Here is a 20,279-nt window from a genome sequence, read left to right on the forward strand (position 1 = left end):
ACATCATTAAAATATGATTTTATTATATAGATCATTTTAGTACTTCTCCATCCATATAATTACTTTTTTTTGAATTAATCACTAGTATCCGATCTATTAACCGACTAATTTAGATAGGGTACTTTAGAGGCAAGGACAACCCTCCCAACCTAGTTTGCTCCATTTGCAAACGCTAGGATTCAAACCCCTGACATTGCTTAAGAGACCTAGTGCCTCATCCACTAGACCAACTGATTGTTGGTTTATATAATTACTTTATTGTTTATAAAAGTACCAATTACTAAAATATTTAACATTGTTAAAAAGGTTTAACATTTAATAGCCGAAAAAATACTAAAGTCTATATACATTGCGTTTGAACATCAGTGTAATACAAATAACAGACACAGTAGCTGTGTAGATGTTCAGTATGAAAGGGAAAAATAACTGGAACAGAAATCAACCATTTTTATTTTTCAGGTATGGGATTGAAACATACTTGACACTTATGTTGGGAACCTATTGCAAATGTGCACATCCTTTAGGAGATTACTTCCGAGGAGACGGATCCGACGTAGCAAGCTCGGCGTACATGTTCAATATCGCTTTCGCGAAATATTCCCTTGATTGAGGTCTCTTAATCTATCCGCAAATAAGAAAACCGATAAGAGTATATTGTGCCGGTTTCAGTTTGTTCATTACAATGAGGTTGATAGAAAATGTAGTCACTTGCCTTAAAGGTCGGAGTAAGTAGACCATTCTCCATCGTGAATGGTTCGAGTACTAATGTCACTGCTTTTGCGAATTCGAAGCCTCTCAGCTGTTCCGAAGTCGATTAATCAAAAACAAAGTATTAAGGCCGGTGAAGAAGGAAACGAAAAGATAAATAACGAAAACAAGGAAAACACGGTGAGTTCATCGAGAAGTATTGCCTGAGCTTGTGTTCCGACAGCATCCATATTGGCCAGGACGGCAGCCCTTGCTCTCGGGTCATTGCACAGTTGTACTAAATCGTTGTACTGCACGCATCATTGCCAGATAACATTAGCAAGCGATTTCTGGTAACGTAAAACAGCAGTTGATGGATTACCTTAATGCCTTCAGACTCAGCCCATGCTTTCAGAGCATCGTGGTCCACTGAGACAATGGCAACCAATGTAGAATTCAGGCTGTCACCTACCAAGCAAAACGATCGAAGTCAACAGAGGAGAGCAATAAGAGAAGGCAATGATCGAGCATCGTCTTACTCTTACCGTAGATAAAACACTGGGCAATAAATCTGCATTTAGCATACACATTTTCGATTTTTTCTGGAGCTATCTCCCTGAGCCAGCTTAAAAATATTCTTCTTCCTGTACCAATATACAATTTCAAGTAAAGGTCTATATATAAGCATGTCCGGGGAACAGACACACATTGACTGATATTCGACCTTACCTATCAATGATCTTTAGACGGCCGCCGGGTAACCATAGCCCAGAAGGGTCATGTCTGAGGAGCATACGTTTGCACTTCGTCTTTGAAATATCCTTGGAAAACAATTGGACCCCTAACACAGATTTCTCCACGAGGATACGGCTTGTCATCGGATGTGTATTTCATTTCCGGGACATCCACGAGCTTTATTTCTGAAATCGTTGCAAAAAGAATAAGAAGAGAACATGGCCAGATTAGGAGAGCCAACATGGCCAGAAAGGTTGTCACCCTCATCCATACTGGTTATAACACACGAAGTCTCGGTCATTCCATAACCTTCCACAACTCGACCACCGAAGCAGCTGCAGATTCATAACAGAAACATTGACAAGAACGATAGGTGAGACTTACGACGTCTTGATTCAACATGTTTACAGTAAATTAACTTACATCTTCAAGAAGTATAGGACGTCAGGAGACAAGGGTGAAGCGCCTGAACTCAATAAGCAAACTCGTCCTCCGAGTCTGGCTTTTATTTTGTCGAACACTAATTTGTCCCACAGGGGCGAAGGACTCTTTCCTTTAAGAAAAAAACTATACACAATCAATACATTATCAATGTAGTAACGAGGCGAAAACATCGATCTACAGATGTAAACCCTTACCATTCATTATAGCATGCTTCTTGGAGTTATAGGAAGCATTAAAAAGCCTCTCCTTTAGAGGACCGGATGACTTTACAGCATTAATAATACTGCAAAAAGGAAGAGTTGATAAAATGATTCAATCAATATACCAGGCACAATCAACTGAACATCGGCATAGTACCCTGCATAAATTCTGTTATACAGTCTAGGGCCGCTGCAAAATATCGTCGGTCGTAGCGCAATCAGGTCACCCATTAATTTCATGTTGTCCTGCACAAAAAGATCAAGATCATCAGAGATTTTTCACATATATAGCATATGCAGCACCAAAAGGTAAGGATTTCTCATACCCCCCTGGTAGAATCCAACTGCAACCCCGTAATACAGTAATGTAACCTGATAAGCTCGTTCGTAAATGTGTGCCAGTGAAAGATATGATATGTATCTGAACATAGGACAGATATTTCAGCAGGGAAGCTAAGGAAAACAGTAAATTCATTCATAAATCCTAACAAAAATGTATCATCATTTTATATTCATTTAAAACCTATAGATCTTACACGTCTGAGGGGTAAAATTTTATACCGGCAGAGTTCGCAATCAAGTTTTCGTGTGTCAACACGACTCCCTAGCCAAAATTTATGAAGAATAAGTAGGTGAAAGAAAGAACCTATGTTTACTTAATATGATTATTCAAACCTGTTAATATTCACAAGATTAACATATACCTTTGGTGTTCCAGTTGTACCACTAGTGTAGCAGATGGTTGCGATATCGTCCGGTTTTGGCGGGATAAAAGGCTGAAGGTTACTGCAGCCCTGAAGTACCGATTAAACGAGAAACAATTATACAACACAGCAGTTGAGCAAAATTGTGAATCGGTCCTAGCAATACTGAGATCGTGTCGCTGAAAACGACTATGATGTAGACAAGAAAGGGTTTCATATTACCAGACTTAATAGTTTTGCATATGTCATGATCTGAATGCCAGTTGATTTTGGCAATGAAGGCACTTCACTCTCCGTTCCTCCAACCACCTACAGCGAGAGAAGAAATAATTATTTTCCTGAGAAAATGGCAGATCAGTATATGTACACTTCTCGGATTTGGCAAGAAAGAATACCACAACCAATCGTATGGATGGAATCTCGGATAAAAAGCTTAGCAACTGCAATTCGAAGCGGAAAGATGAATAAATCTTGTGAAACAAATCCAATTTCTAATCCAGGTTGCACCATTTACAAATTAAACTTACAGAATTCAATGTTTGCGGCACGCAGAATACAGCTTTCACATCTGCATGATTAGAAATGTACTTGACAGCATATGGACCTGCAAAGAAACAAAACTTTCTACTCAGCATCTTAATAATAGGTGAAGACGGACAAATAGAAAATAGAGCATTTGGCCAGTTGCAAACCTAGAGTGTCGTATAAAGGAACTGATACAAGAGAATACGCAGAGCAAGCATGATCAACAATGAGCCACTCTGGTCTGTTGATGAAATATATTCCGGCACAAGCGCCCTGTCAATATAAAAGCAGTAGAATCACATGCCACATGAGGAACAATCTAGCAACTAAAATCGGGTTTATAGCTGAAATCCTCACCTTTGGTATTCCATGATATATTAGGCCAGAACCTATGGCTGCCCGAGCTGTTCCAGCTTCTCCATATGTCATCCACTTGTAACTTGAATGACAAATATCAAAGTTAAACTAATGAACTTTGACAACCATCACTGTGAAACTCATTTTGGCAATAGAAAACTTACCCTCCAACGTTACCATCGTCTCCGATTCTTGTACCGAGATATTTGTAATCTCGGAAGGTATCAACCGCACGTCTAAAGTGAAGAAACCATCCAAAGTACTTTAATATGAAATCAACAATAAAGCATAGATGCATGGCAACAAAACTACAGACTATCGAATTTGAACCTGGTTCAGCCTGGAAAATGATGATGCTTACACAAAATTATCATGCAATGTACCGATATCGGGATGATCGGGATATCTTGTCACGAGCTTGAACGGAGAGCGAGCAGATCTGTGATAAGGCACAAAAGTATTAAAAGAAAAAATCTTGACAACAGCTGAATAGAGAAGGGGCAATGCAGAGTCTTACCTGTATACATTCCATTTTCCAGACTGCAGTTTCTCTGGCAGCACAACACTATAACCCTGCTCTGCTCAAGAATCAATACCAATAGATAAATCAGATAAAAGAACTAAATGCACATCATTTATTAAAATGGATAAATTGTGTGATAAATTGTGTGTGTGTCTATATATATATATATGCTGCTGACATTTCTTCCTGTGTCCCAAAATAGATGGCCACACTCAATCGACCGTCATTTACACAAAATAAATTGGAGTCGGGCGATTTTCCCAATATATCACCGTTGAATAGTATATTTCTCGATCAGACACCGTTCAGACTATATTTCTCGATCTAACACCCTTTGCAGAAAGGTGCAGCCACTGTAACGTGTTTTATGCTGACATGGTATACACGTGTGTAAAGCGCGGCCCCGGGGGCGCGCCTTAGGCCACCTAGGAGTATAGCAGGACAGGGGTCGCGCCTTACCTTTAACTCAAAGAATGGCGTGACTTTCAACTATTATTTATTATGATGGAGAAATTCGAGAATATGAAATCGGTGTTGTTTTCGTATCAAATGAGCGTGTTAAAATATCATTGAAGAGAAACATAACTCTTGAGGAGCTGATAACGAAGATTTCGAGGAAGATTCATGTTGGAAGTAATAGAAGAATGTCGTCGTTGCAGTATAGATTTCCAACATCATTGTTGCACCCATTCAAACTCAGGTGGGATCACCGTCTCACATCATCATTAAAATATGGCACTCACTCAAACTAAAACAAATATATATAATTTTTATCAAAATAATAATATAATTATATAACAATAATCTAAAATCGATTCTTAAACATTTAAATTCATACTTGTGTGTTAGCCTTCCGAACGATGAACGCCCTAATTTTTTTCTAAATCATCAGGTAGCTCCTGATGATTTTTCCTATCAGTAAACCACCTATTCAAGAAAAAAAAAATTATTATACGCTATATAAAATGATTAATATACGAAATCAGTTTTATAATTACCTCAAGAGTAGCGAAATACGAATGAGCTCTTCACAACGGGACATAAAAAGGGCAATTAATACCATGCCCAAGACTGCCAATAGCATTTCTCCTGTAGTCAGTGGCTCGACACATCTCCCTGTACAATAAAGCCAAAACTGCCGAGCCCCAACTGAGTGATCCGGCCAAACGAAAGTCGACAAGATGTCACAATTACATACAGTGAACTTGGTAGCACAATTTGTCCGGCATCAACAACCCTCCTATCAGCTGCAGTATGCATGCTCGTGCATACATTTTAAATTCATCATCTGACGCGTCCTCGCTCAACTCCCGAAATTTGACATCTAACCAATTTAACGGTATTCAACCACCGTTAAAACTTTCCGGGACACGTCCTAGATTATCCCGACACAAAGCAGTCCAGAAACCCTGCGCGATCCCCGATATCGCATCTCCATCCACCGGAATCCCCAGATGCATAGCAACATCCTCAAGTGTAATCGTACACTCTCCGCACGGAAGATGGAATGTGTGGGTCTCTGGCCTCCACCGCTCTACTAAGGCAGAAATAAGATCTTGTTATATCTTACAGTGACCCTGATATCTACCTATGCAACCGAATCCAGCCTCTACTAAATACGGCAAAACACGGCTAGGTATCACTAACTTAAGATTCCTAATAAATGGATCTAATACAAGGTCATTCTCCTAAAATTAAATAATTACAAAAATTAATTCTTAATTTAATAATCATGCATTAAATAAATCAACAAATAATTACTAATAATTTAAATTAAATTAAAACATTAAAATGTTACCGTATCAGCAAAGTGTCGAGATATATAATTTCCATCCAAGCGAAGTAGACCGTCTTTCATTTTATATATGCAAAAAAATAAATTAAATAAAATATTAAATAAATTAAATACTTAAATAAATTAAATACAAAATATTAAAAATATAATAAATATACCTTAGACAGAGATTATAAGAGTATTTGAGATAAATTGAGAAAAGTTGAGAGAATTTGGTATGATGAAAGTGATTGAGAATGAGGGTATTTATAGGGAGGAATTGGGGTGTGAAACGTCGGGGTAGGTGGATAATTATACCAAAGGCGCGCTGCAAGGGACGCGTCTTACTTTTGCGTGGCAAATCTTGGGGTAAGGCGATGTCCCTGTACTGCGCTATACCCCAGTACACAAATGTATACCATGTCAACATAAGACGCGCTTCAGGGGACGCCTTACTCCACGTGGCACCAAATCAACGTAAATCGCGTTATAAGGGTCGTGTTTTTCTGCCAAATGTGTTAAATCAAAAAATAATCTGAACGGTGCTTGATCAAAAAATATAATATTCAACGGTGATATATCGAGAAAATCGTCTTGGAGTTGCCCATCATTTTTTTTTTTGTGATAATGAGTTGACCATCACTTCAAATATCATCAAACTGACCCATTGACCATTAACCATGTTGATGGAAAACGACATTAGAAACCCCTCAAACTACAAATCTCAAAATGTCTCCCTAAAAGCAGCTCCTCGTTTTCAACAATCACACGATCAATAAATCTTAGTTAACAATAAACTTTATGCTTCCCACGAATAATTCCCAGATCAAAGAAAAGTAGGAATCTTTTTTCCCCTTTATCACATGAAAATTTAAGAACAAGCCATCAACCCAAAAGCATATACTATTTTTTTTCGGTCAATGACCATTTACACCGACTAAAAGAATCATAACTTTTTAAAAAAAATATAAATCTGGTCAACGGAGCTTATATTTATTGTTCTTCTCTCAGCCGTACACATTCATGATACACGTACCGTAGAGGAATTCACCGGCGGTTGGAATGGCACGGAGGTCGGAATGAGAACCTGCGGCGGCGGAGACAAGGTGGCCGTGAATGGCGCTAAGCCGACGTTCAGCTATGCTTGAATCCATTACAAAGCTTGACGTGGATCCTTTCCTTTTTCTCTCCAAAAAAGCTGGTTAAGATAAAGATGCAAGGATTCTTAGACTTTTTCAGACATGGCTTAGTTGTTGATGGCGACTTGCTTTAAAGATCTTTCTGCCTTGATTATATTTTTTCAATTAAAAAAATGTGAACGTGATTGGTTTACTAATTATAATATGACAATAACTAATTGTTGTCTGTATTTTACTTTGATGTTTTTGGTAACTTAAGCTTCAGTGCCTCCACTTTTATTGTCGCCGGTCCGAATTTACAGTCAGAGTCCACTATCGTTGGTATTATAATATATAATTAAATACAAAATCAAACATGTTTAGATGTATAAATTTAACTACATTAGATAAAAATTTGTAAAAAGAAAAACTATATCGGATAAATTTATAATTTTATCGTTCAATTACTTAAGTTATAATACTAATATTTTTTAAAACTGATAATAATAATTAATTTTATTGGATAATAAAGAAATACAAAAGAAATACAATAACATTACAATTTTATAAGGAAGTACTATAAAAAATCAAAATCAAATTAGACTAATCAAATTAACTAATTATTTTTTAAAACTATCAAACTATATAAACTAACTACTAAAAATAAAATATAATATATAAGAAAAGAGTTAAAATCTCAATTAAACAACCAAAAAAATGATAGATACAAATAAATACAATTGTCGACATTAAATGATAAACACCATCAATATTAATATGAAAATACATATAATAATGATAATACGTCGATAAACTGACTTTATCACAACTTAATCGTGGCATATACTTAGTGATTGCAAGCGACTTTTAATATAAAAGAATTAACCTACTGGTCTAAAATAAGGATAGATTAACATGATAAGTAAATAAACATTAATTAGAAAGATCATGTGAAATCTTACCCTGAACAAAGATTAAAAAAGTTATGCTACAAGAGCATTGAGAAAATCCACTATTTTTGTTAGTAGAGGGAAAGTTTTATTAAAGTAAAAATAACGAAAATTTTATATATAAAAAATTAAAAAAATCATAATGAAAATTTTTAAAATATAAAAAGATAATTAAAAATAGAAAATGAAAAACTTAATTTTATATTTATTAGTGCAATTAAATATATACATCTATAAATTTAATTATCACTTTATAATTTTTAAATGTTTAATAATTAAAAAGATTATTTAAGTATAATTTAATCATTTTTTATTATTTTTTTAATTTTCTAAATCACTTATTTAGTTCATATTAAGGGATTCAAGTTATTTTAAATAACTCATTTTATTGTTTTAAAATTAGAAAATATAAAAATATATAATTTTTAAAAAAAATTATAATTAAATTTTGATAAACATTTGACTAGTCTTTCTCAACATAAATATTCTCTTTTAAGTTCGACTTTTCAAAGGTTTGGTTGCATGAAATAGGAAGTATATATTCAGATTCGATGTCTTTGTCAACGTTTTCAATTTTTCTTTTCTTTTTTTTCTTAAAAAACACCATAGTTGAGCTGATCAAAGATGAAGAAGCCACCTTTCTTCATCCTTCGTCATTAATAATTGTAGGGTTTTTCTACATTTTAGTTATCTAATTCCGTGAACTTTGAGTACTATATATCATCACTCAAAAAGTACTTTCTTTTATCAAATGATGATATAATCTTAGAGTTCCACGTTATCAGAAGTCAAATTCGTTGATCATATTAAAAAAAAAAACTTGTTGAATTCAAATAACAACTAAATCAAAAGGTACTGATTAGGTACAACTTGCTAAGTTCAGGGGCTGAAGTACACATTAACCCACACTCGAAAGATTAAAGCAAAGTGGAGATTTCGAAAGAGTTAGTAGGACCGTTTTTAACAAATGTAGTACTTGTGTTTATAGATGAACATTTGTCGGATTTCAAACCGATCCGGATCGGTTTTTATCCGATCCGGTTTATTCTCATAGAAAAAAAAACGGTTTATAAAATAACCGGTTCAGTTTTTAACCGGTTTGGAGGGTCGGATATCCTAACCGGTGTAACCGGTTTCGGTTTTAAAAAAACCGGTTTTTTTAAAAAACCGGTTATAAAAAAACCGATTTTAATATTCCAGATTACTCATAGGGAACCGATTCCCCCCCAAGGGGGTACCGATTCCTCACTGAATGGTTTGGCTCCGAGATTTCCAGAATGCTCGGAGGGAACCGATTCCCCCATAGGGGTATCGATTCCCCCCTATTCAACGGTCGAAATATTTGAATTTTACACTTAGGGAACCGATTCCCTATGAGGGTACCGATTCCCCCACGCTCCAAGCATTTTTATTAAATGTTTTCACACTTAAACGACTATATTATCTTCATTAATTATCACTAAAGTTCAGAAGTGATTCAAAGTGTATTTAAGCAAGCTTAGAAGCCATTGATCAAAGACAAGAAACATCAAGCAACTAGAATCAAGAGAGAATCAAAGAGAAAGCATCAAACCTCAAGTTCGATAAATTTAAATACTTAATTGAAATACTTAATTAACTCAACATAATTGAAATACTTAAATACTTCCAAGTTTGATAAATTCAAATACTTAAAAACTTCCAAGTTCGATAAATTCAAATACTTAAAAACTTCCAAGTTCGATAAATTCAAATACTTAAAAACTTCAAGTTCGATAATTGAAACAAAGTTTACGATAATTGAAATAAAGTTATAAAATAAACTACATTGCCATCTCTTCTTCATCATCTTCGCCTTCTTCGTTTGGAGGGGATATTCCAAGTTCGACTTCTTCAATGTGTAAGTTTGCTTCCAAATCGGCATCAATTGCATCTTCTAGGGTGGTGATATGTTGCTTACGAGCCGCTCCATCCAAATAATCCTTTAAACAAATGCATACTTCCACCGACTCGGGACTTAGTCTTGATCTCCGTTGCGATATAACCCTGCCACTAACAGAAAAAGCGGATTCCGAAGCTACCGTAGAAGCTTGGACGGTTAGTAAATCACGGGCCATGGCGGCTAGAATCGGAAATTGTGCTTCCTTTTCTTTCCACCAAGCCAAAATATCCAAACTTTCAAACTCTTCAAATGTCATTTTTGATAGAAAATCGCATGACATATAATTTCCCAACTCGCTACTTGGGGTGGTAGTACGTGATCGTTTGGATTGGGAATTTACAAGAGTGTTAAAAAGATTCAAATTTATGTTACTTGGACGTCTACTAGATGATTCCGCATTCATTCTCATTTGATCGTGTATTACACTACTTGATCCGTATTTATTTAAATAAATTGAAAACATGTCTCGAAAACATTTGTTAAAATAATTTATTTGGTTTTGGACAAAGTTGGGTTCATCATCGGTTAGATTAAAAGCAAACGCAATTTGTTCAATTAGTGTTTCAACCCCACCAACATTTAACGTTGGGTTTAAAGCGGCGGCACAAGTAAAAATGGGGGGAATCTCCTTAAAATATTTTAAAAGTTTTTCCTTCATTGCAAAGCCAATTTTTTGAAAAACTTCGGTTTCAAATTCAAAGTCATTTAGTCGGGTAGCCAACAAAAATATTTGATTAAGAACCAACGGGCTAGTAGGGTAATAAACACTGGATAAAAAAGTTGTTGCATTTTTAAAAACCTCAAGCAAATCGGTTATTTTGGCTATAGTTTCCCAACTCGAATCCGGATAAATGTTTGGGACATGACCCCTCTCGAAAAGCCGATCGTGAAATGTTTGCAATGTTTCCCTTTGCCTTAAGGCAGTATGCATCATCATCCAAGTTGAGTTCCAACGAGTTGGACAATCCAAATTAGGACCCAAAGCTTTTTTATTAACGGACTTACAAAATCGTTTATAATCATTTAGTCTTTTGTTGTTGTTACAAAGAACCGATTTTATCATTGTTTTGAATTCTAATCTAATCGGCTCAATAACCTCCAAACCGGCTTGCACGGATAAATTAATTATGTGTGCAACGCAACGGGTATGAAAAAACGCACCGTCTAAAATCGGTGAAAGTAATATTTTCAATCTTGGAACCGCGTTTGTATTATTCGATGCATTATCAAATGATATAGAAAAAACTTTATTTTCTAATTTATAAAGACAAATTACCCTTTTTAAAAGTGTAAATAAATTAACACCGGTATGCGGCTCACCGAATAATTCAAACGCGATTGTCCTTTTCATCATTTGCCAATTATCTTGATCTAACCAATGTGACGTAACGGCTAAAAAAGAATTTTCGGTATTATGAGGGGAACTCCAAACGTCACATGTAAGCGACACACCATAACGGTGTTCTTGGAATCCTAAAATCATTTTTTCCCTCGCCGTACGCCACATTTTTATAGCATCTCTTCTAAGGGTAGTACGACTTACTTGAGTATAACGTGGTTGCATTAGTTGTTGAATTGTTGTCGTGAAATCTTCATCATCAAAGTGGTCGAACGGCAATGCTTTTGTAATCACGAACTTTGTAAACGCTTCTCGTAATTTTTCGTTGTCGTAAACAAAAACACCACCTTGCGGTGTAAGATTCGATTGACTAGGATCCGATCTTGAGCGAAGTGCCTTGCATGATTTTGTCAAATGGTTCTTCAACGTTGTGTTTCCTTCCGATGCAAGAAACTTTAGACAAAGTTTACAACGCGCCCTCCTCGAGCCATTTGACATCTCACATAAATCGTAGTGATCCCAAATGTCTTTGTTTCGAGTGTGTTCGATCACTCTCACGACTTCAAGGTTTCCCCCGACGGAAGATTCAGCCGTGTTACTCATGATGAACAAAAAATTACAAAAGTAAGATTTGAGAGATGTTTAAGTGTTGTGTAATAAGATTTGAGGAATTTGTAATCAACCAAATACATCCCCAACCTATTTATACATGTTTAGGGTGGTAAAATGGTAATTTTTTAAAGGAAAAAACTGTCAAAAACTGTCACAAAACCCCCTCCAACGGCTATATTAACGGCTAGTTTTTTAAACCCGGACCGGTTTTTTTTTCCGGATAAAAACCGGTTTTTTAACCGGTTTTTTTCAAACCGGTTTTTTATCCGGTAAAAAAACCGGTCTAGGTTTTTTTCTCCAAACCGGTTAAAATAACCGGTTTAAAAAAATCCGATCTGGTTAAAAAAAAACCGGTTTTTTCCAAAACCGGTTTCGAATATTTTTTTCGGATATTCATATTTTTTGTACACCCCTACTTGTGTTCTTATAACCAAATTGGTACTCATATTACTCATTTGAAACCCATATTTATTGTTCTTACAATAATAGTATCTGAATTTTCTTTCAAACTAATTCGACACCTATATTTATTAAATCAATGTGACACATCATAGTTATAATTTTTTTTCAAAAAAAAAGAAACTCCGCTTATGAAACGCTTGTGTAATATTGAACAAATACAAGTGTCAAATGTGCAATTTTCGACAAAATTAGACACGTGGATCCTTTGACCAAAAGAATAAAAATCATAACCCAAATTCGTCGACACTACTCTTAAAAGTTGAAGCTCACACTAAACATTGAAATTTCAACGAGTAGTTGGATAGATCATCACATAGATACAACTACAAGAGTCAAGTGGCCATAGATATATCTATCTTTTAAGCTTTACCTCTCATTCTAATAACAATTCTCGTAATTCTCCATCTTACATAAACTTTCTTCATCACTACATTCTCTGCACATACCTTGACCAAAGATTAAAACAAGGAATCATATATATATATATATATATATTATAGTATATGAACGATAAATCTGAACCCTGAAAAACCTAAGTGGAGATAAATCTGAAACATAGATGTACACACAATTCTCCTTTCAGAACAGCTCCATCAACTGCTGCGAAACATCTGCAAGCATCAATCAGAGACTAGTTAAGTTGGTTTAGTTTCAAGTAATTTTAACTTTCATGCATGACAGCCTCAAGTTATCTCTGATTCAGCTCTTTGAATTTTTTCGGTCAATTCGGGTCTGAATGGGGTTTTGGACGGATGGATTTTAGTTCGGGATTTCTCGAGTGGGTTTCTCTGTTGACATTGGTTTTTGCCACCTTCCATGTAGGTGACTTCGTGTATTACCACATAAAAAACATTACAGATTAGATTCTTACATATTTGCAAATATAATGTAAGGATTACCTTGGAGAATAGCCGGAGTTGTTTGGAATTCTCGCCAGATATTTTGGTAAGAAGTGAGGTCGAGATTTAGAAACTTGGCCGCAAGATAAGCAGCTCCGGCGGCAATATGATGGGGCTTAAATTGAAGCCACAGCGAGCTCCTGAGCCTACAAAAAGGAAATCACACATCAAATATATAATTAAAAATAAACAGCTGAGCGATGATCATTTTATTAGTAACAGAAACAATTACAAACCAACCACGGAGCAAGAAACGAACAGGCAACATCTTCAAGAACTTATAGAACGTATCACCATAACCACAACACGTCAATAGCAAATAACTACTACAAGAGTTTATCAAAACAGCGATTTGAAGTGAAAAAAGGGCAAGTCATTTTTCCTTACCAACTAATGGCACCAACACCAGGAAGAATATATTCCAAGAATCTCTGCACCATGGCTCACAGAGTATGAAAACTATAGCAAATATGTTACATCCATCTAGAGAACAAATCAGTTCCATTCCAATCCGCAGTGCTTCTAAGTCCAGTAGTATACACAAATCAAATACGGGACAAGTAGAGCGCAATGTAGACATCAAAAGCAAGGCTCTTTAGCCCATCAGTCATCAAGCATGCATCACTGCTCATGGTTAACGAGCATGCATACCACAACACCAATTACACAAACTAAGGCAGGCAAGAGATGATACTATGAGCAATATATCTGTATTATTATCTACACCATTGTAAAATAGAACATACAGATGTCCTTGGTTAGTAAACCACGACTCAAGGGAACCCCCCCAAAAGAAGAGACTGAAAAACGAAAAAATGTTAAAATCTGAACCGAGGAAAGGCAAGACTTGACGCTATAGGCTATAATTGTCACCTACTCTGGTTCTGGTCAAATATAATAAATCTGTATTATTATATAAAATCAGTGTAAAGTAGTATATAAAGATACCCCTTAATCAACCACAACTTAAAACAGAAATAAGGATAACAATGAAAATTGGGTTTAGAAGAATAAACGTCTTGAAAATACTTAAAATATGGAGATTGGGGCACCACCTATAGACATACTAATAAATAGTTGGTGATTGGATAAAAATATAAAGCTACATGTATCCACGTGCACACACATATCATATATGTATATATATAAATTCATAATTTTATTTTTCTTCAAATTTAACCTGTTAGAAAGTGGAAGAACCAACAGGGACTACAATTAATAACTTTAGAGAACATCTGACGCACTCCTTGATTATGGGGAAAGTATTTCTCCATAAAATTAACACGCAGTAAAATACGGGGCCATGTGAACCAAAATGCTTATATGATCACAGGAACAGGGCCCAACAAGGACCATACTCTAACAATATTCCCGCAGTCCAATCGTCTATTTAATTGACTAATTCCCAAGTGTGTTTATGGCTGAGCTTATTCTAGTTCAGCCTACTACACGGTAACATTTATTGTAACTGACTGGTTCACAAATGTCAATTACTTAAGTTCAAATGTTGTCATACACACATGCTAATGACATGCTTCTTAAAATAAAACTAAGGGGTTGTTTGTTTGGCTCTGAATGGAACCATTCAACGCTGAATGCTGAACGTGTTTGTTTCTCACCTCTGAATGATTCAGTGCTGACTGATTCAGCAAAACAGTGTTGAATGATTCAACATCAAAGTACATTCTGAATGATTCAAAGCCATTATCAAACAGCATGCCACATTCAAAGCTAATTCATACAGAGCCTCTGAATCATTCAACATTTGAATCATTCAGCGCTTAATCATTCTGAAATAAACAAACAACCCCTAAGATACTAAAGGTTCAAAGCTCATTAATTAATTGCAGATAAGATTTTTATTGCATATAAAAGAATGATCTTTTACCGACACAATCCAGTTTTTTTTTCTTGTCTTTTTTTTGAAAGAAACAGAGCCTTGTTAAAACCCCCCTCATAATCAACATGAAATAAAAACCCGAGGAAAGAACACACTTCCTATATACCTGCCAAAGTGGTCCAGATTTTTATTTGATGCCAAAAACTCCATTTTAAAGGGGGAGAAGGTAGGGTGATTATAACAAACCATGATTTCACAACTAGGAAATCATCAGCGGATAAGCATTTTAAAAGGAGGAAAGAACCCACTACTGACTCATCCAAGTCAATTTTTCTGCAGGTGATAATGGACACGGGGAGGCAGCCAGATTTCACAACATCAAAGTTTGTATAGACTCCAGACGAGTGGTTTCTAATCAACTGAAACTATAAAAACAAAGTTGGGTTAAAAAGTAAAATAATAAGACTTGTTTCCGTAGGTCATGTGGCTTTCACAGCCATGACCATGTTGACAGGGTGAAAATCAGCAATTCAACTTCAGATGTAAAAACAAAACTTTCCAAGAACAGCACATCAACCCGCCAGCTAACAATATCATACAGTTGTGCATGCTAATCTTGTAATGACCCTGCAATTATATGACATGCCAAAAGAATCAATATGCCATACTGGAATAACTTTGTAGAGTAGCTGAGGGAAAGAAGAGAATTATGGACAGAACACATTTTTGGACAATATGGAAGAAGATAACCTGCATAACCTTCTTTACACCCCAACTCAATTTTTTGGAACCAGTTCATATGGACTCCATTGGACACACCCCACCCAAAATCCCTTTAAATCCAAAACCCCATAAAACCAGCTGATTGAAGGGATTGGAACACCCATTACTTCAAGTGCATAAATCAGCTACTCAATCATAGCCACAAGAACACATCCCATAATATGAGCATTATTATTAGATTACTCTGGAATAGTTCAAACATCACAACAAAATAACTAAACCAAATTGGTACCTGAAAAGGCAGAAGGATCATAATCATTGCACATGTAACAAAACCATTGTGTATCACATCAAGGTGAAGTTCAAATGCAGCAGTCAGTTTTACTTCTAAAACAAACTGAACTTATCATTACAAACATATTGCACCTGTAAAATTAACTTCAAATAAAAACATCAGTAACATTGAAGCATTAAAGATAATCTTACCCTTCACTGACCAAGTTCAATGCCAGGTTCACCAAGACAGTTTGTGAAAGGCCTAGTTTGTTAAGAATCGATGTAAGAGGATCATACGGATGATGCACGCTAAGTTCAAAATTTAAGGTAGTCAGAATCATTTGCTCTGCCTCAATCACCCGTTCCCGATACTGCTCAAACCAATCCTATTCAACAAACAACTCATTTAATGTCAGCATATGAAAAATAACATGGATATCTTTTCCCTTTTCAACACAAGGGACAACGGTACTCTCTTTATGTAAGCCAAATATTTGACATATTTATGAAGCATGCTAATACAGGATTAATTACATGCTGTCCCTCAATTGTTTTGAACTGCAAGTGCAAAAATTAATGCTTAAACCCAAGAAGCAGACGAGTTTAAACTAACATTTAGTTGCTACACATGAATTCCATCCAAATTTGCTCCACTCGGTAAGATGCAGCCTAATCATGGTTGGAATATGCTTTTCAAGGAAGATCATTATAAAAAGGAAAATATATTTTAAAGCATTTCACTTTTACCCTGCTAAAGAGCTTAATCCCTTTTAAATTTTTGAGCAAGGAAAAATCAGAACTTCCAATGTACTTACAACTGGGAGCAGGTAGGATAAGAATGTAATATCCTGTTTATGGAATATTTCACAAGAAGTTCTCAACACATTGTTCAAAGGGCGAGGCGTCTCCTCAGACTTTGCAGCAAGGAAAAGAGCAGCAGTAGCAATCAACTGCAACAAACTCAATATGTTAGTCAACAAGCATATAGCCTGCTTATCCTCGGGGACATTTTCATTTTCTAGCACATATAAATCACTTATGATTTCTTTTTTAAAATTTTAAAAATAAAAACTTCCCTTGAGGTTTTAAAAATGGTGAAAGACAACTTGACCTAAACCTAAATATCTTCATAAATTAATATTTAAGAATATATAAGAAACACCAATCGGATTGAAAATATAACAAGGTTAAGCAAGCAAGAGAATACCAAACTTACAAAAGGTTAAAGAATACATTCAGGAACAAAAGGGTATCTAAAGATCAGAACATAACTTAAGTTACAAAAGCAACAAATTTTTTTTCTTATGCTTAACAAAATTTTAAAGCATTGTTAACCTTTATCGCCTGCTGCTTTTGAAGTAACTAAACTTGTCGTGTAAAGGGTATTTTTTCATAAATAAGGGAGCAATAAATTCCTTAAGCATAAGTATTTGAAACTCACATATCTATCATGGCAAGCATGTGATCTTCGAACAAAAAACCGATGGCACAGTACCATGGCAGTGCCAATGGTAGTTTGTGGCCTGCAAAATAAAGTGTAAGATTTGATTATGACACAAGAAAAATTGCATAAATGATTTTAAGAACAAGGTGAAGGAAAGAGCATCCAAGATTGATAAGCTCACAACTCTAGCTGCAAACCAAGGTTCTGAAGGAAGGCACAATAAGAATAGCGCAGATGTGTTTCACTATGTGCATCAATACCATCTCTTCTTGAAGGTGAACATCTCTCTATCTCATCCTTAGACATGAAGACAGATTCATCATCCTCCAACTGTGACCTATCACGTTTATTGTTGACAGATGTAGAGGCTTCAGCATTTGATCTTAGAGGAGGAGGAGGAATGAAATTGCTGGATTCCAATGGAGCAGCAGGCCAATGCATGCTATATGACAGGTGGTTTCTACCACTATCTCCCCAAGTAGCACCAGAAAACTTTCTTCTTTTCAAAGAAGAAGCATAATGTGGTTGTGCATGCTGATAACCTTTATTATGTTCCCCAAACTGCCCAAATAACTCTTGGGTATGGTTAAAAATCCTGTCGCTACTCCATTTCCCATTTCTGTTTCTGTAGTTATCGGAACTGTAACTACTGTAATTATTTCTATTGAATGCATTCCGGTAATCATCCTGAAAAACGCCCCCTTGCATGCGACAATTCCATGTGAAAGACATTCCTTATTTCTTTTTTGAAGTAAACCTGATAAAGGTCAGAAATTCAGCATGAATAATAATGAAATTGCTACATAAATAATAGCTGACATACGAAACAATTAAAACTCACTCTTCAAACAAAATTCTAGGGGGAAAAGAAGTTAACATTTATTACTCTTATTCACATTTTCCCCCTTAATTTTAAGCCAGAATAATAGAAGTTTGAAGCTTTAGGATCAAAACAATATTTAAAAACCAACAGGTTAGATTTTCATCAATCAATTTGCCTTATCCAAGCTAATCCATTCCTCAGATGCTTGATGTTACTAGCTTTCCCTTCAAATGATAGATATTTATAAAGTACATCAGCTCTAACCATACCTACCACTACTAAAAAGAGCGTCCTAAAATGGAAACAATTCAAAGGGCGAAAAAGATCAAAGTTAACGAACACTTCGAATCTATTAATCTCCTCATACAAAATCCGAATCGAACACAAGCAAAAACAAAACAAAAAAAATCTAATACGATCAGGAAAACTATTAAAATTTTGACATAAATATTGGATAACGTTTAAAATTCAAAAAATTAAAACAAATCAAAATAAACCTTCTTCAAACCGAATCCAAAGAAACGGCCGATTAATCGTCAAAGGAATACAAGATTTAAGATAAAATCAAAACGCATGCAAAAAAAAATCAAATACGATCAGGGAAAAATAATATTTTGACATATATATTGGATCAATATTCAAAATTCGGAAAATCAAAGCAAAGTAAAATCAAACTTCTTCGCACCAATTCCAAAAAGGCCTATTAATCGTAAAACGAAAGCAATATTTTAGATAAAATTAAAACAAATTTTACCTGAATTTAAATAGAAGAGATGTATTATCCGTGATTGAGATCCCAAAATCAGATGGGATAGGGTTTTGAAGAGGAGGAAGGGAATTGATGAGAAAGGAGGTGGTCATATATTCAAAAAGAAGGGGAAAAGGAGATAATTTCAAGCAAGCATATATTTTTACCATTTTATCCCTTTATCCCGGAAGCGTATAAATCTTTTTGGTATAATTTAAGTTTAGTCCTTTAGTATTCTGAAATTTCAAATTTTAATTTTAGTTTAATAAAGTTATAGTCACTCCTAGGGATGTAAATGAGACGAGACAGATCGCAAGCTATTTGAGATTGACTTAGTCAAAGCTTTATATATATTCAACTCGAATGGAATTGACCGAGTTATTAATGAGCCAAAACGAGCTATTTGATACACGAATCGAAAAGATCGCAAGCAACTAAAAAATAATATATTAAATTTTATTTTTAAAATAGTAAACTATTAATAATATTAACATCTATGTGTTAATTTTTTAAAACAATTGTAATATAAGATTTTCATGTATTTAAAGTTCATGTTCGAATTTGAGTTTGAACTTTAATTAAGTTAAGTTTAAGATTTTTTTTCCGAACTTCAATTCATAAATTTGAGTTCCAGTCAAACTTAAAATATTTAGACTCGACAATTTTTAAGGCGAATCAAATTTATTTTAAAATTTTCAAGTGAAGTGAAGCTCAAAAATACTTACTAGTTTACAGCCGTAGCTCAATTTCGAAACCATCTAGAGACGAAGACAGTGGCTTTTGGGCCCGTATTAACATGGATAAATTATCCTTCAGTCCCTTTCAAATATTAATAATATAATTTAAACTCTTTTATTAAATGGAAAAAATTATTCCAGTCCCCTCTTAAATGTTAATTATCTGTACCTGTTCAAAATAAAATCTTTAACTTTAACCCCTCTAAAATTTTATCTCGACCCCTATATAAAGTTTAGGGTTTAATTTAACATCATATTTATTGTTATTAAAGTAGTGATGTAAATTTTTCTATTGTTATTTGGTCACAAACCTATGAAAATCATATCAATTATTCACTAAAAAAAGTATATCGATCGAATATTTAAGGTTGATTTTTGAAAGAAAAAAAAATCTAAGTCATCACTTTAATGATACTAATTAATTAACTTTATTTTTAC

At 34.8% G+C, this 20,279-nt stretch overlaps 1 protein-coding gene, 1 long non-coding RNA gene and 1 pseudogene across 8 annotated transcripts; 1 reads left to right on the forward strand and 2 right to left on the reverse strand.

The window, feature by feature from the left end:
• Positions 1-459: 459 nt before the first annotated feature.
• Positions 460-7,236, reverse strand: LOC120128100 (annotated as a pseudogene).
• A 5,374-nt stretch (positions 7,237-12,610) lies between these two features.
• On the reverse strand, positions 12,611-19,238 carry LOC120128043 (cyclin-T1-3-like). 7 transcript variants are annotated; one of them, XM_039145817.1, is made up of 7 exons: positions 19,111-19,238; positions 17,715-18,290; positions 17,531-17,612; positions 16,905-17,039; positions 16,300-16,475; positions 13,251-13,396; positions 12,611-12,962 (listed from the first exon to the last, which is right to left on the reverse strand). In XM_039145817.1, the coding sequence occupies exons 2-7, from the start codon at positions 18,263-18,265 to the stop codon at positions 12,931-12,933; spliced, it is 1,122 nt and encodes a 373-aa protein (XP_039001748.1). In that variant the 5' UTR covers positions 18,266-18,290; positions 19,111-19,238; the 3' UTR covers positions 12,611-12,930. The 7 variants fall into 7 exon arrangements, 4 of the variants coding, with proteins under 4 accessions (XP_039001748.1, XP_039001752.1, XP_039001750.1 ...); XR_005516598.1 differs by lacking the exons at positions 12,611-12,962; positions 13,251-13,396 and adding exons at positions 15,305-15,717; positions 16,106-16,239 and having other exon boundaries at positions 16,311-16,475; XR_005516597.1 differs by lacking the exons at positions 12,611-12,962; positions 13,251-13,396 and adding exons at positions 15,305-15,998; positions 16,106-16,239 and having other exon boundaries at positions 16,311-16,475.
• LOC120128044 lies at positions 15,123-15,431 on the forward strand. Its single transcript, XR_005516599.1, has 2 exons — positions 15,123-15,163; positions 15,239-15,431. It is a non-coding gene; the product is annotated as an uncharacterized LOC120128044 (long non-coding RNA).
• Positions 19,239-20,279: the final 1,041 nt, after the last annotated feature.

Source organism: Hibiscus syriacus, unplaced genomic scaffold (assembly GCF_006381635.1).
Source record: "Hibiscus syriacus cultivar Baekdansim isolate YM2019G1 unplaced genomic scaffold, ASM638163v2 tig00110474_pilon, whole genome shotgun sequence".
Classification (NCBI taxonomy): Eukaryota; Viridiplantae; Streptophyta; class Magnoliopsida; order Malvales; family Malvaceae; genus Hibiscus; species Hibiscus syriacus.